The sequence below is a fragment of the Cuculus canorus genome, chromosome 10, assembly GCF_017976375.1.
Source record: "Cuculus canorus isolate bCucCan1 chromosome 10, bCucCan1.pri, whole genome shotgun sequence".
In the NCBI taxonomy this organism is placed as follows: domain Eukaryota; kingdom Metazoa; phylum Chordata; class Aves; order Cuculiformes; family Cuculidae; genus Cuculus; species Cuculus canorus.
The window spans coordinates 7,437,352-7,449,744 of NC_071410.1; the positions used below are offsets into that span (position 1 = coordinate 7,437,352).

Sequence of the window (12,393 nt, forward strand, 5' to 3'; positions counted from 1 at the left end):
GGGAAGGCTTTGCCTGCTCTTCACCACAGCCCTTCCTCGAAGATGGGCTATTTTTGGCACAAGCATTATAAAATCTGAGTTCAGAGTCTGGCTACAACTGGTATTTATTTGCACAGCAGGTAATCAATCAGTATTTTTATTATTCTTTTACGAGATTCCTACCCCTTGCTGCTCATTCCTGCTGTTCGCAGGCACATCCCCACCCCTCAGACGCAGCTTATGCTCCTGGGTGGAGGCAGAGCCACACAGGCAGACATCGATCTGGCAGCCAGCACAGACACGGGGGTGGAGGAGCAAGTGCCTGGGAGCAGGGAGAGCAGCAAAAGGGGATAGAGATTTCCTCCTCGAGCGGCAGATCTGCTTTAGGACATCTCTCCCCCCCGGGGACTCTAAAGATCTCTGCTGGTGGAGCTCCGCTACTTGCCTGCTGGTGCACTCCAGCCATGGGGATGTGGACCTCAGGGGTGGTGCAAGAAAACAGAAGTAACGGTCTATTTTTAACTGGGTTTGCTTTTCCCCTCTTCCAGTATTGATTACCAGTTAATTACTCAGCATGCTTAGCCATGAGCATTCAAATTCACATCCCAGCCAGAGGATTAAAACCTTTGTGCTTGAGCCAGGGGGGTTTTCTGCTTAGGAGAGGGCATAAGAGGCTGCCCTGTAGGCGCACTGCAGACCTCACCTGCCCCTGTCCTGCTGTCACCTGAGCTGCAGGGACTGAGCTGAGCTTGGCTGCAGCCACCGTGCCTGTACAGAGACAGCGTGCTCTTTGCAGGATGCTGGATGTGGTCTGCAGTGGATCTGGGGACACACACGTCAGCTATTTCTTCTAGTTTTCTAAGCTGAGGGTGGGGGTTTTGTTGCATGAATCAGTAGGGCTGAGGGCTAAGCTGCGATGCCGTGGGAAGAGCATGGATGTATGCAATGTAGATGTATGTGGTGTGGATGTATACCAGAGCATTCCCTGCACTGCTGTGCAGCTGGCGATGCGACAGGTGTGTTTGGGGCAGCCCTCGTCCTGGATTTGGAGGTGAGCGATCCTAGACAGCCTCTGACAGCTGCCAGGACAGCTCTGTCACAACCTGGACATCTTAGGATTTACTTGACATGGGGTCTGGATGGTGAAGATCTTATGATGTAGGGCCTTAGATGCCCAGGAGGAGGTGCTGGGAGAGCAGCAGAGAGCAGCTGCAGTCAGAGATAGGGGCCAGCATCCTGTTTTCCTCTCCCTGGCCCAAGAGCTCCATGGTCAGCCGTGCCCTCCCTTAAACCCAGAGGTGAAACTCCCATGGATGCTCAGGGAAACTGCACCCTTGCTGGGACAATAGCTGGAATACTTTGTATGCCAATGCAGTCTCCTTCACCTTCCAGAAGGTGAAACCAGAAATCCACCCTGCACCTCTGCCTGTTTTGACTGATTTCCTTTGCAAGGTGAATTTTTCAAAGTAAAATCATATCTGCTCTTGCTGTGGCCACTTTACACTCATTAAATAGGTATTGATGAGTTACGTTGCTGCTTTAAACCATATCACACTGAAGAGGGTGGTGAACAAGATACCTGGGGAGGTTTGGCCCTCTCCAGCAGCCCATGATGCCTGAGCCCCACCACATCCCCCAGGTCCCTGCCAGCTCTGCAGCCCTGGGTGCGATGGGGCAGTGGGTGCTGCTGGCTGAGGGATTTTTCTCTCCCTTCACTAGGAGGCGCATGCAGATCACGAAGATGTTTTGAAAGCCGTCACATCCTTCAAGTCCCTTGTGGTAGGTGGCAATTCTTAAAATAGAGCACTCCATTTCAGAGCTGCATTTCACGAAGAATGAGTCAAGCCTGACATTTGTCTCCTCATTAGGAAAAAAAAAAAAAAGGCCTTTTGGAATGGAAAAGATGGGTTATAAACAATTTTAATTTCAAGTTTCAAGGCTAGAGATGTCCCACTGGCTGCGTGTTTCAGCCGTTACACGCTGGCTTTGTGGTTCCAGCAGCAGAAACGGAGGACCTGGCTTTCTTCTCCACTGTAAAACCTACTTGTGGGTAGCAGTAGTGTCAGAATCTCTTTTATCTCCTTTTGCCTCCACGCCCTAATCATTTGCCACCTGAATCGCGACCACCCCTTACTCGCTCACGTGAACCATGAAAGGTTAACCCAGGCCTCTGACTCAGCCCCTCTGAGCCTGTCGAGCGGCTCTTGGTTTTGTTGAGATTTTCTCCCCAGGCATCAGGAGGCTTTGACCGCATTGCAGATAATTTGTGGCACCGGGTGCCATGGCCATCGGTGGGGAACAGAGCAAGTGGCAGCGAAGGGGTGAGTCAGAGATTACAAACCTATTTCTGTGAGCTCCGTTACCTACGCCCCTTAAAGTCCTACTGCAATGAGATGAAAAAGAAGGGGAAAAGCCATCCACATGTGCAGAGGTTTTACCCAGCAAAGCTTTTTTCGGTTATTCAAAAAGCTATAGTCTCTCTCGCTTTGTAGCCACTGAATACCTTTCACTATAACCACTCCAGATGTGGTCCGGCTTCCTTCCTTAGCACAGCAGATGCAAGTTTTCGGTGTTTAGCAGTGTAGATAAAAGAGGAGGAGGAGAAAGTTCATAGAAAACAGGAAAGGGCGATCATGTTACATTTACTTAGAAACTCGGCTCCCTTTCCATTTATTCTGGTAGGTAATAGTGGAATAATTCAGTTAAATTGCAGGGTGTCATTTATCTTTAGGAATGCTCATAAGTGATGAATGGTTTTACTTGGAATGTGTACTTGGGTGCTGAGCAATTTGATGGCATCACCATATGAGGGTCAGTGCCGATTTGAGCTTAGATGGGCAGAGGTGCCCCTCGCAATGGATTCATGGCCCCGTGGTGGGATCAGGGAGGCTCCCAAGTGACAGCAGGGCAGGAAACATGGAGTTGCTGTCATTTGCAGTGGCACCTCTGCACAGAATTTGATGGATTGCTGTGGATTTTATATGGATTTACATCCTGGGAACGTTGAATTTGGACACCCAGGGAGCCATCAAATCACGCAGTAGTTGCAAAACCAAAGGAAGCTTCCCCAGTCTGGTTCAAAATCATGTGTTTTCAGATTAGACCCAATGCAGTCTCTCTCTTTGAAGACCTGGATAGTCAAAGAGTTTGGATGAAACTGGGCTGGAAAGGAGGAAATTTTCTGTCAGAAACAAGGGTCTGGAAAAAACAAACAGCTGGTGAAAACTGAGCCTGGGTTTGGCTTTGCAGCAATTTTCCCCATTGGCAGAGAGGTCAGTTAAAGCAAGTTTTGCTCAGATTTGCAGGGCTATCTTTGTTCAGTCCGCATAGTCCTCTGCTTGCTGAAAGCCGCTGGAGGACTGGCTGCTCCATAGACCTTTACCAGTCCCCAGCTGCTGAGGATCGGTGCAGTCTTTTCAGTTATATCACCTTCAAAAGCTCCTTTTTGCGCTACTCTACTGCACTGCTGAAATATTGAGCCAAGTCCCACTTTTGCGTTTGCAAGTTTTGGTTAGAAAATGTCTGCCCATCTAATTCCTGGGGCCTTTGCATTGCTGCAAGCATAACTTTCTTTGCCTTTTGGGCAAAACGGGCAAAATCTCTTCAGAGCAGCAGCAAAATTAGAGACGTTTAACTCTGTGCTATCTTGGTTTGGAAAATGTGACCCTGTACTTTAACAGGACTGATTTGGAAAGAAACGTTTGCCTGGTGCAGTTTGCAATTCCTTTGACATTTTGATGTATTCCTTAATTCATAACTGCTGGGCTGTGATTCTTTTTTAACAAACTGTGTAATAGACACAAAGCAGGTTTTCCTGATCCCTCGACGTGACCAGCCCTGAGCCCACGTCACTGTGGGAGTGTTAATGGTGAAACCATCTTCATTGAGGCAGTTTGAATTTGCGCCTGCTCTTCAGCTAATGAAGATCCCTGTTGTGATTCCCAGACGCAATGCCAAGAGCTGAGGAAGAGGAAACAACTCGAACTGCAGATCCTTTCTGAATCCATCCAGCGTTGGGAAGGAGAGGACATAAAAACAATGGGAAACATCATCTACATGTCCCAGGTTATGGTACAGTTTGGGGGAAGTGAGGTAAGTGTGGTCTCTCTCCTGGCAAAGACTTGTGTCCAAATACCCCCTTGCTCATGGAATCAACTATACAAGGCAGCAGCTACTCTCGCTGCAGGCCAGCAACGTGCTGGCAAATGATGCTGATAAATAATTTTACCTGGGGAAGAGCTGAGCAACGTGCACGTCTTTAGAGTCCGGCATCGCAGGGGCTCAGCTTCAAGCCTTTGGTGACACACTTTTCAAGCAAAACAAGTATCAGTGTTGCATAGCACATTAATTTCCCTCTTTCCCCCCTGTGACTTACTCTGAGAAATGAGAGTGACTTGAAAGTGTGCATTAGCATAACCATTTTGCCACGTCCTGTGCACAGCGTGGCAGCTGCTGTCACATCCCACTCCAGAGCTGACTGCACTTTGGAAATAACTGGAGGAATTCCTGTGCCGCTGGTCCTAAATCATCGCACCAGTGCTTGCCACAGACCTTCACCATAGTTTTAAAGCCATGGTTGGTGTTTGCTGTGTGGGAAAATGCCTGTTACCACTGACCTGCTTGCTAGGTATAGCAACTTTTCTGTGGAAAGGGAAGGCCTGGAAAACAAAGCCCTGTAGACTCTATTCCCCACGTCTTGTTTGGGATATGAACTGTTGGGGCATGCAAGGGCTTAGACTTCCAAGACACTCTGAAGTGATCGGAAGAGAAAGTCAGTAATGTTAGGATTAGCAGGATGCAGACATAAATGTGTGCAGGAAAAACTAGTACAGAAATGAGATGCAGTAAAGAAAAAAAGACAAAATAATAGGTTTGGGGGTGTTCTCTCACAAGCTGTGATTCCAGCTGCACCAGGTTCAATTTGCTGGAGGAAAGTGCTTGTGATGCATTGCAAACTGGACTAACCTAATTTCTTATCCCCGCAGGAAAAAGAAGAGCGATATTTCTTGTTGTTTTCAAATGTTTTGCTGATGCTGTCTGCAAGCCCACGGATGAGTGGGTTCATCTATCAGGTAGGCACCCTTAATTTGAAGTTGGAAGGGTTAGATGTGAAAAAGGAAATCAGATAACTCTTATCAAATTCAAATCCTCTATGTTCTTACACCTCTCTGTTATGATGCAAATGCCCTAGGCTGGCAGCCAGGGCTTGGTTTTACCGTGGGTGCCAGGACACTTAGTGTCTTTGTCGCTGCCAGCTGATTAAGCAGCATTTGGTAAGTATGAATGCTGTGGAAAAAAACCCCAACCCTCACAACATGTTGTCCTCAAGACTTTTGTGTGTATGTGTAAGGTGTCCTGACCCCCAGCTATAGGGTTTTGCCCCACATAACCAACCAGCTGGCTCTCAGGGTTGGGCTATCTTGGGAAAATATTTCACTATTATAAAGCCCACTGTAAAGAGGCCAAAATTTCCACTCCATGCGGCTCCCCAAAACACTGAATTTCTTGTGTTTTACCATTTGAATGGCTGCAATCAGGCTGTTTGGAGCTTGGCTTTTCTCCATTTATCTGAAACTATCAGTACTGTCCAGGAAAAGATACTCTTGTACTAATGTGTCATTTGTAGTAGGCAAGGGCGACGAGGGAGACAGGAAGGATTTGGAAGGATTTGGCTGGGTTTTTAGATTTTACCCAGTCAGCAGGAGTGAGGTGAGCAGGCAGCATGGAGGGCTGGGAAAGCTCCCAGAAAAACCAGAGGAAGTTCATCCTCCTGTCTTGGTTGTAAGAGTTTGCACCTAGTGAAGGGAAAAGGCAGAATATGAGCCAGGGATGACTCAGTTGTCACAGGAGCCTCTTCTCAGGGAGGCTTCTCTCCTCCCTAGCTGTGCAGGCAAATCTAGATCCATACATTAAAGCAGACTCTTCCTGCAGTCTAAGGCCTTCACAAATTAGTTTTTAATGGCAATTCCCAAAGTGAAAGGTATCAGCAGAAACTAGCAGAACAATGCCAGCTGGGAAGCAGATGCAGACACTGACTCCTCGTCAATTCTCCTAGGGAAAGCTGCCTTTAGCAGGAATGACACTGACAAAGCTGGAAGATGCTGAGGGGAATGAGCACGTGTTTGAAATCGCAGGTTAGTGTGGCCCCTGCCTGAAGCCATCCTCCAAGTCTGAACAGCAGCTGCTGCTGGAGGTATTGGTCCTCCTTCCCCCAAACCAGTGCACCACACTCTTTTTTTTTTTTTTTTTTTATTTTGTTGTATGTTGTCGGAGTTCCTGAGCGTCTCCTTCCTGGTTGAGGCAACCTCCTCCCGGCTCCTTTGAGCTCTGTTTCTGGTACCAGCCTGCTTTTGGGAGACTGGAGTGTTCCATATGGGACGAATCTCCTGCCGGGGCTGGTTGTGGTCCCAGTAGCGCTGCTCTGTGCCATGCATGCCCAGGGTCTATCAGGTGTAGCTGTGAGCAGCCTTGTTTATTGACAGATTATTGGCTCTGCTCTTCAGGTAGTTTTCCTAATGTTCCTCCCGGTTTTGCCTTTCAATTTATTTCATTACTTGTAGCTATACACAGTGGGTTCATGCTCATTGCTTTGGGTGCAGTGCAGCTGTTTGTGTGGGGAGGTATTTTGTGTCCTGTTAATCATGGAAATGTTACATTTGCTTACTTCCAACATTAAAGAATTCTTCACACATTCATCTCACCTGTCCCCTTAACTTTTCAGTGCTGCTCCCACACTGGCTGGCACTGGGTGCCTGAAGCAGGACGGGCAGTCCAGTTGTTGCTTGGCCTTTTCAGAGCCACTGGACTGTGCAAACTGAGGAGCCACTTGCTGCTGTGCTGAATTGAGCTCACCTGGGTTTTCTCCTGTGTCTCTACTGCTTGCTAAAGATGGTTCTTTACTCCTCTGCCGCAGGGAACATGATGGAGCGGATCACTGTGTCCTGCAGCACCAGCCAGGACTTGCATGAATGGCTTGACCACTTGCAAAGGCTGACCAAAGGGACATGCAACACCGTTTCCAAAACGCAGTCCTGGAGCGCTCATTCAGTAAGTGTCTCACCTCCCCAGCCTCTCTGCTGCCCAGAGTTCCTGAGCACTGTCTAATATCTCTGTTTCAGCAGTGCTCCTTGCTATTCAGCTAATCTCTACAGCTGCAAGGCCACCCTGCAGTTTTGCTTTTGACCATGTTGTGGTTGTACCATTTTACATGTATCCTGCCCTATTTTTGGTGCAACTTAGATATGTCAAAGAAGTTCACAGTGAACCCTTCTCCATCTCCCTCTGCTTCTCTACATTTTTTGGTGGCTAACGATCTTCATTTGCTTCTCATCTACTTTCTCAGACATTTAGTTCAGCTGGACAGATACGTGGGCCTCTGGAACCTCCCAAAATCCTCAAGCCCTGGAGCTTGAGCTGCCTCCGTCCTGCTCCTCCACTCAGACCATCAGCAGCGCTGAGTTACAAAGAGGTAATCATCCCGCCTGCCTGCAGAGGACCTTGGTTTCATGGCGATCTCTAGTGCTTGTGTCTGGGCTTCTTATCCCGTAGTGAGGGTGCAGAAGCTTAGGTTAGTGGGGATGTTGAGAGAACTGACTCTGCCCCGATTCTACGATGGGTGCTTGTTGCTGCATTTGGCTTTGTGCTGCAGGTAAAGCACGAGCATGTGTGTTGGCAGGCTCAATGTTTGCTCGTGGCTGCTGTAGCCAGCACCCACGGCTGCTGGGTGTCACTGGTCCTGCAGTGGGGTGTCCTGCAGCCTTGCATATCCCATTGGTGCAGCGGTGAAGCTGCCTCCCCTTCTCTTCCTGGACTTGTCTCCCACCCTGTGTTTTGGTGGCTGGAGCAGGGCTCCCTGCAGCCCCCGTGGGACTCAACCCTCCTTTGCCACCCACCTGAGTGTCTGACACACCTGTACCCTGATGGGAGGCAGAAGCCCCAAGAATTGCTCTCCCCGCAGAAACCCCAAGCCTGGGAGGTAGCAAGCAGCGTGGGGGAAACCCAAAATACAACCCAGCTCCCATTCTCGCCCCTTGCTATGACTGCAGTGCTCTCCTTCCCTATCTCACGTTAAGCTTTTGGGATTACTCACCAGTAACACGGGTAACTTTCCTTTTACTGAACGAGCACTCCGGTTCTGAGTCAGCTGCCCTTCTCGGTACAGCAGCTCTGGCAGCGTCGCTGCCCAGCCACGCAGGAGGGATGGGAGCAAGGAGGGGGCTTGCACGCTCCCAGCCCTTGCGGATGGAGAGCCCAGCTGCTGTGGGTCCGCTACTCCAGGTGGAAATTTTAGGTAGCCTCACGGCATTTTCTTAACATTTATTTCTTAAAATTTCAAAACAACACATTTCAGTTTGGGAATTAAATTCTTAAAGAACCAACCGAGCAGACTGGAAGTGACCCTTAATCTTAGCATGATCCGGACCTCTAATGTAGATTAAACCATTTCTTGCTTGTACGGTGAATTAAAATACAGGGAAAGGCTAGAATTAGAGGAGAAATTTTTCTGTGTGGAAGTGCAAAGCTAATGTTTGTTTATAAGGTAGACCAAAACCACAGATGGAGTGATATCAGTAATACCACAGTCCATCACAGGACCAGATGAGAGGTTTTCACCCCAGAGGCTGAGCACACAGGGAGCCCCAAGGGGCGGGATGATGCTGCAGGCGGGCCGGTAGCGTGCAAGGTGTCAAAGGACCAAAAATGTGGCTTGCGCAGGAACGGTGGTAACACAGGGCCACTAAAGCAGTGAAAGAAGCCTTCATTTAAAGGCTCTGCTGAGGCTAGAAAGTCCTCAGACAGTGAAAAGCTTATCAGGCCATGTCCTTGCGTGAGGTGTGGAAATGTGGTTGCTTTGATACAGAGACGGTTGGTAGGACCAGACCAGGGACAACTGCAGAGGTGCTTAGTGTCACCACAGGGCTTGGCCATGGCAAACATTTTGCAGCTGAAAATGTGACGGATGAGGAGGCTCACTGGGATCAGCCACTACTTGATGGGGCTGTGCTGGCCACGTCGGTGGAAACCTAAGGGGGGTTCACCAGAGCTGGAGCAGAGTCAAGCAGGCTCAGCCTGGTACCCAGTCAGTCCAGCCTGTGCTAGGGGAGCAGCTCCCCTCTCAGGGGATGGACTCGTGGACATGAGTCTCCGATGGCAAATGTGAAGTAAGTTCAGTTGTTGGCCCAAACAAATCTGCGTCTGCCTTGTCCCTCGCTCCGGGGCACTCAGTCACTAAGTAGAGCTCCTATTTCACTGTATTTTTTTTTTTTAATTTAAAATAGGGCACGAAATGACCTGTGGTGACAGTGCAGTGCAAATCATCTCCTTATAATGAAGATATAATGAAGGAATACAAATTTCAAAGGTTATTTGCAGGGAAGGGAATGGGGGAGTTTGATTAAAAGAGTAGAGATTTTCAGACATCCAGTGTTACTTTAATTGGCTTCTAGTAGTGTAGGACGGGATGGCACAGTCTTGTGCGTTTCCTCATACCTAGCTGTGCTCAGGAAACCCCAGAACCTGCTTGCGTACCGCATAGCACTCTTGTTATTTCCATTTAAATTGGGTCATTTTTCCTGTTCTGTTTCCAGTAATCATTTCAAATGACTGAGCAGGTGCTGTGGGTAAAGTGCTGCGTCTGGATCCAGATTAGCAAAGTGATTTACAGATGATTTCTTCTACTCTATTTTTTTTTTAAGTGACCTGCTTTGCATTAGGTGAAGGGTTTTATAACGTCAGGACTCAGGACTTTGCTCGCCAGACCTGCAGGAGAGCTGCATGGGTCCCTGTGCCGAGCATCACAGGGATGGGACCCTGCGTGGGGTGTGCAGGGAGCTCCCTGTCCTGCCAGTGGAGCGGGGAGGTGCTGCTGCACTGATGCCTGAGGCTGTCAGGTCTCCAGTGAGGATGGCAGGTCCCTTCCGAAGGGGGTCCACTTTGAGAAGATGCAATCCTGGGGGATTGTCACCCAGGTGGGCAGAGGAGCATCCTGGCTGGATTGGGTTGAAGAGCTCAGGACCAGTGCTGAGCATGGGGCCAGACCCCTGGGGCGCAGACAGCCGGGCACACGGGGTGGCTGCAGCTTTGGCGAGCACCAAGGGATGCTGCATTTTTAAGCACCGTTCTCTTAGACAAGCAACATCTACAGAAAACTGCTACTAACAAAGGAGGCATGTTCTCTATTTCGATGTATTCAGAGTGTATTAATGCCCACTTACCATGCGTTTCACAAGTAATTTTTTCAGTGTTGCATGACACCGTGCTCCTTTGCATGTTGATAGTGCTCTAAAACCAGTACAGAGGGTGTGCCACATTAATCACAAGACTAACATTTAAATGTGGTTTAGAATTGTGGATTTAATGGACTTGGTCAATAAAATCATCAATCTCTTACACTCATCTTCTCTTTCTTTGCATATTCATTGTAGAGGATGTCTTATATCTTAAAGGTAAGGGTAGATACATCTCTTTGGCTTATCATGGCAAAGAATGCTTGTTCCTGCTTGTGCTTCTTGTGCTTGCATGACCCCAGTTTCGCCTGGCTGTGTCAGTAAGTTATCGTGAGAGTCAGCGGCGACTGGCCAATACGTTTTGAGATAACTCTTGAGAAGGATTTAGTGTTATGGTACTTAAACTTCCTGGCATACCTCTTCTCCTGCTTAAAATCCATATTGCATGTAAACTACTAATACACTAATTCTCTCCAAATCAGCGAGACTTGTAACTCTGTGAAGGAGATAAAAGCTTGTGTTTCTTACTTGTGAAGTCGTAGCAAACACTAACTTTGTATGTATTTGTTTGTTCTCGGAGAGGGGGGAAGAGGGGATTTATACTCACAAAATATTTGGAAACCGTGTCATTTGCCAAGTGTTTTATATTAGAAATCAAATTAAGTCAAGGAAATAAACAACATTATAGGGTTTTCTAACAAAGACCCTAGAGTTGCTAAGCAGACCGGAGTGCTGTGAACGTGTTGGAATTCTTTGGCTGAAGGATCTTAGCCAAGCGTTGGATTTGCTAGAGGAGCTTGTCCTGGCCCAGACCTGCAGGTGCCATTCCCATTGCTGTTTCAGGGAGCAGCGGAGAAGCACATGGGAAGGCAAAACAGATAATTTTCCCCAACTTTGTTGTTGTCTGCTTTGTAGTTCTCTAATGTGTTTTGCATAACACAGATAGCTGCACTCAGCTGCGCTGCGCTGCCGTTAGAGCTGCCTTTGCTCCTGGTTAAACACAAGAATCTGTTTCTCTGTAGGATTCCAGCAAAAGTCCAAAAGCAATGAAGAAGTTTCTTCCAAAAAGGAAAACTGAGAGGAAACCATCTGATGAAGAGTTTGTTATTCGGAAAAGTAAGTGCTGTATTTTTCTCTTCTTTTTGGAGGTTTCTGTGTACTCGGTGATCTCCGGGACTTTGAGAACAGCCTTTTGTACAATGCAGACTGCAGCAGGCTGCTCATATTGTGAGCAAGCCTATAGGCTGCTGAGCACAGGAGGCTTCTGGAAGCACACCAGTCCTCGGCCTCTAGCAGATCCCTTCCTACTTACGACTGCCAGACATGCTACCAGCTTCCTTGTGATTGCTAGCACAAGGTCACAGGTTGTGGGTGGTCTTGTTCTGTGTATGAAGCCAAGGAGATACCTCCAAGTAATTAAAGCTGCAGTAAAACTGCACATCAACAGTCAACAAATTATCTCTCTGCTGGTACATACCCCTTACCTGACCAGCAGCGGTATCAGGGAACAAAAAAAGGCCCTATCCCTGCAGCAGTGTTCACCTGCCAAGAGGAATGTACTGACACCTCCCTGAAGTCCACTTGGGATGCTCCACAGGAAAGGCTGTGGTCACCCATTGGTGTGTGACCAGCTTGAAGGTCAGTTGTCTCCCTCGAGAAGACAGCACTGAGCTGAGGCTGGAAATGAAGACTTTACGTTTCTGAGTCGTGCTCTGCCGTGGCTGTACCAGACCCCTCCTAGAAGGGCTCTCTGCCTGCCTGTCTCCCGGTGTTGCCTGCACCTGGAGTCAGGCATCGTGCTCTGAGTTTTGCTGAGATGAGCAGTTAGAAGCGCATTTTTGTACCATTTATTCATGGTGCTCAACGCCACGGGACATTGCAAAGGCCATAAAATGTAAGGGACCTCAAAAGGGAATTAGGCAAAGTCCCAGAGAGTATCAGTCAAGGAAGGAGCACGCTCTTCTCTGAAGGGGCTTGGGAGCAAAGTCTGTGAGAGGTGAAGCCTGAGCGCTTTGCTTTTTGTGATAGCTGTTGTCTGCGATGTTTTACAGGTACTGCTGCGCTGGAAGAAGATGCTCAGATCCTGAAGGTGATCGAGGCGTACTGTACCGGGGCAGGCTTCCAGCAAGCTCTCAGCTCAGGTGGGCACATAACCAGATTATTTAATTCTTACTCTGCCCGCAACACT

General features: G+C 48.3%; 1 protein-coding gene across 3 annotated transcripts in view; it reads left to right on the plus strand.

Annotated features, from left to right (window-relative positions):
* Positions 1 to 12,393, plus strand: part of ARHGEF6 (Rac/Cdc42 guanine nucleotide exchange factor 6) — a 40,112-nt gene that overhangs the window by 22,985 nt on the left and 4,734 nt on the right. For 2 of the 3 annotated variants that reach the window (XM_009562502.2, XM_054075943.1), the window contains 9 exons: positions 1,699 to 1,758; positions 3,925 to 4,071; positions 4,965 to 5,051; positions 6,035 to 6,113; positions 6,893 to 7,026; positions 7,322 to 7,447; positions 10,404 to 10,424; positions 11,228 to 11,321; positions 12,257 to 12,346. In XM_009562502.2, coding sequence (XP_009560797.2) covers positions 1,699 to 1,758; positions 3,925 to 4,071; positions 4,965 to 5,051; positions 6,035 to 6,113; positions 6,893 to 7,026; positions 7,322 to 7,447; positions 10,404 to 10,424; positions 11,228 to 11,321; positions 12,257 to 12,346 — 838 coding nt within the window. The remainder of the gene's footprint in view (positions 1 to 1,698; positions 1,759 to 3,924; positions 4,072 to 4,964; positions 5,052 to 6,034; positions 6,114 to 6,892; positions 7,027 to 7,321; positions 7,448 to 10,403; positions 10,425 to 11,227; positions 11,322 to 12,256; positions 12,347 to 12,393) is intronic. The other variant, XM_054075944.1, reaches the window with a different exon arrangement.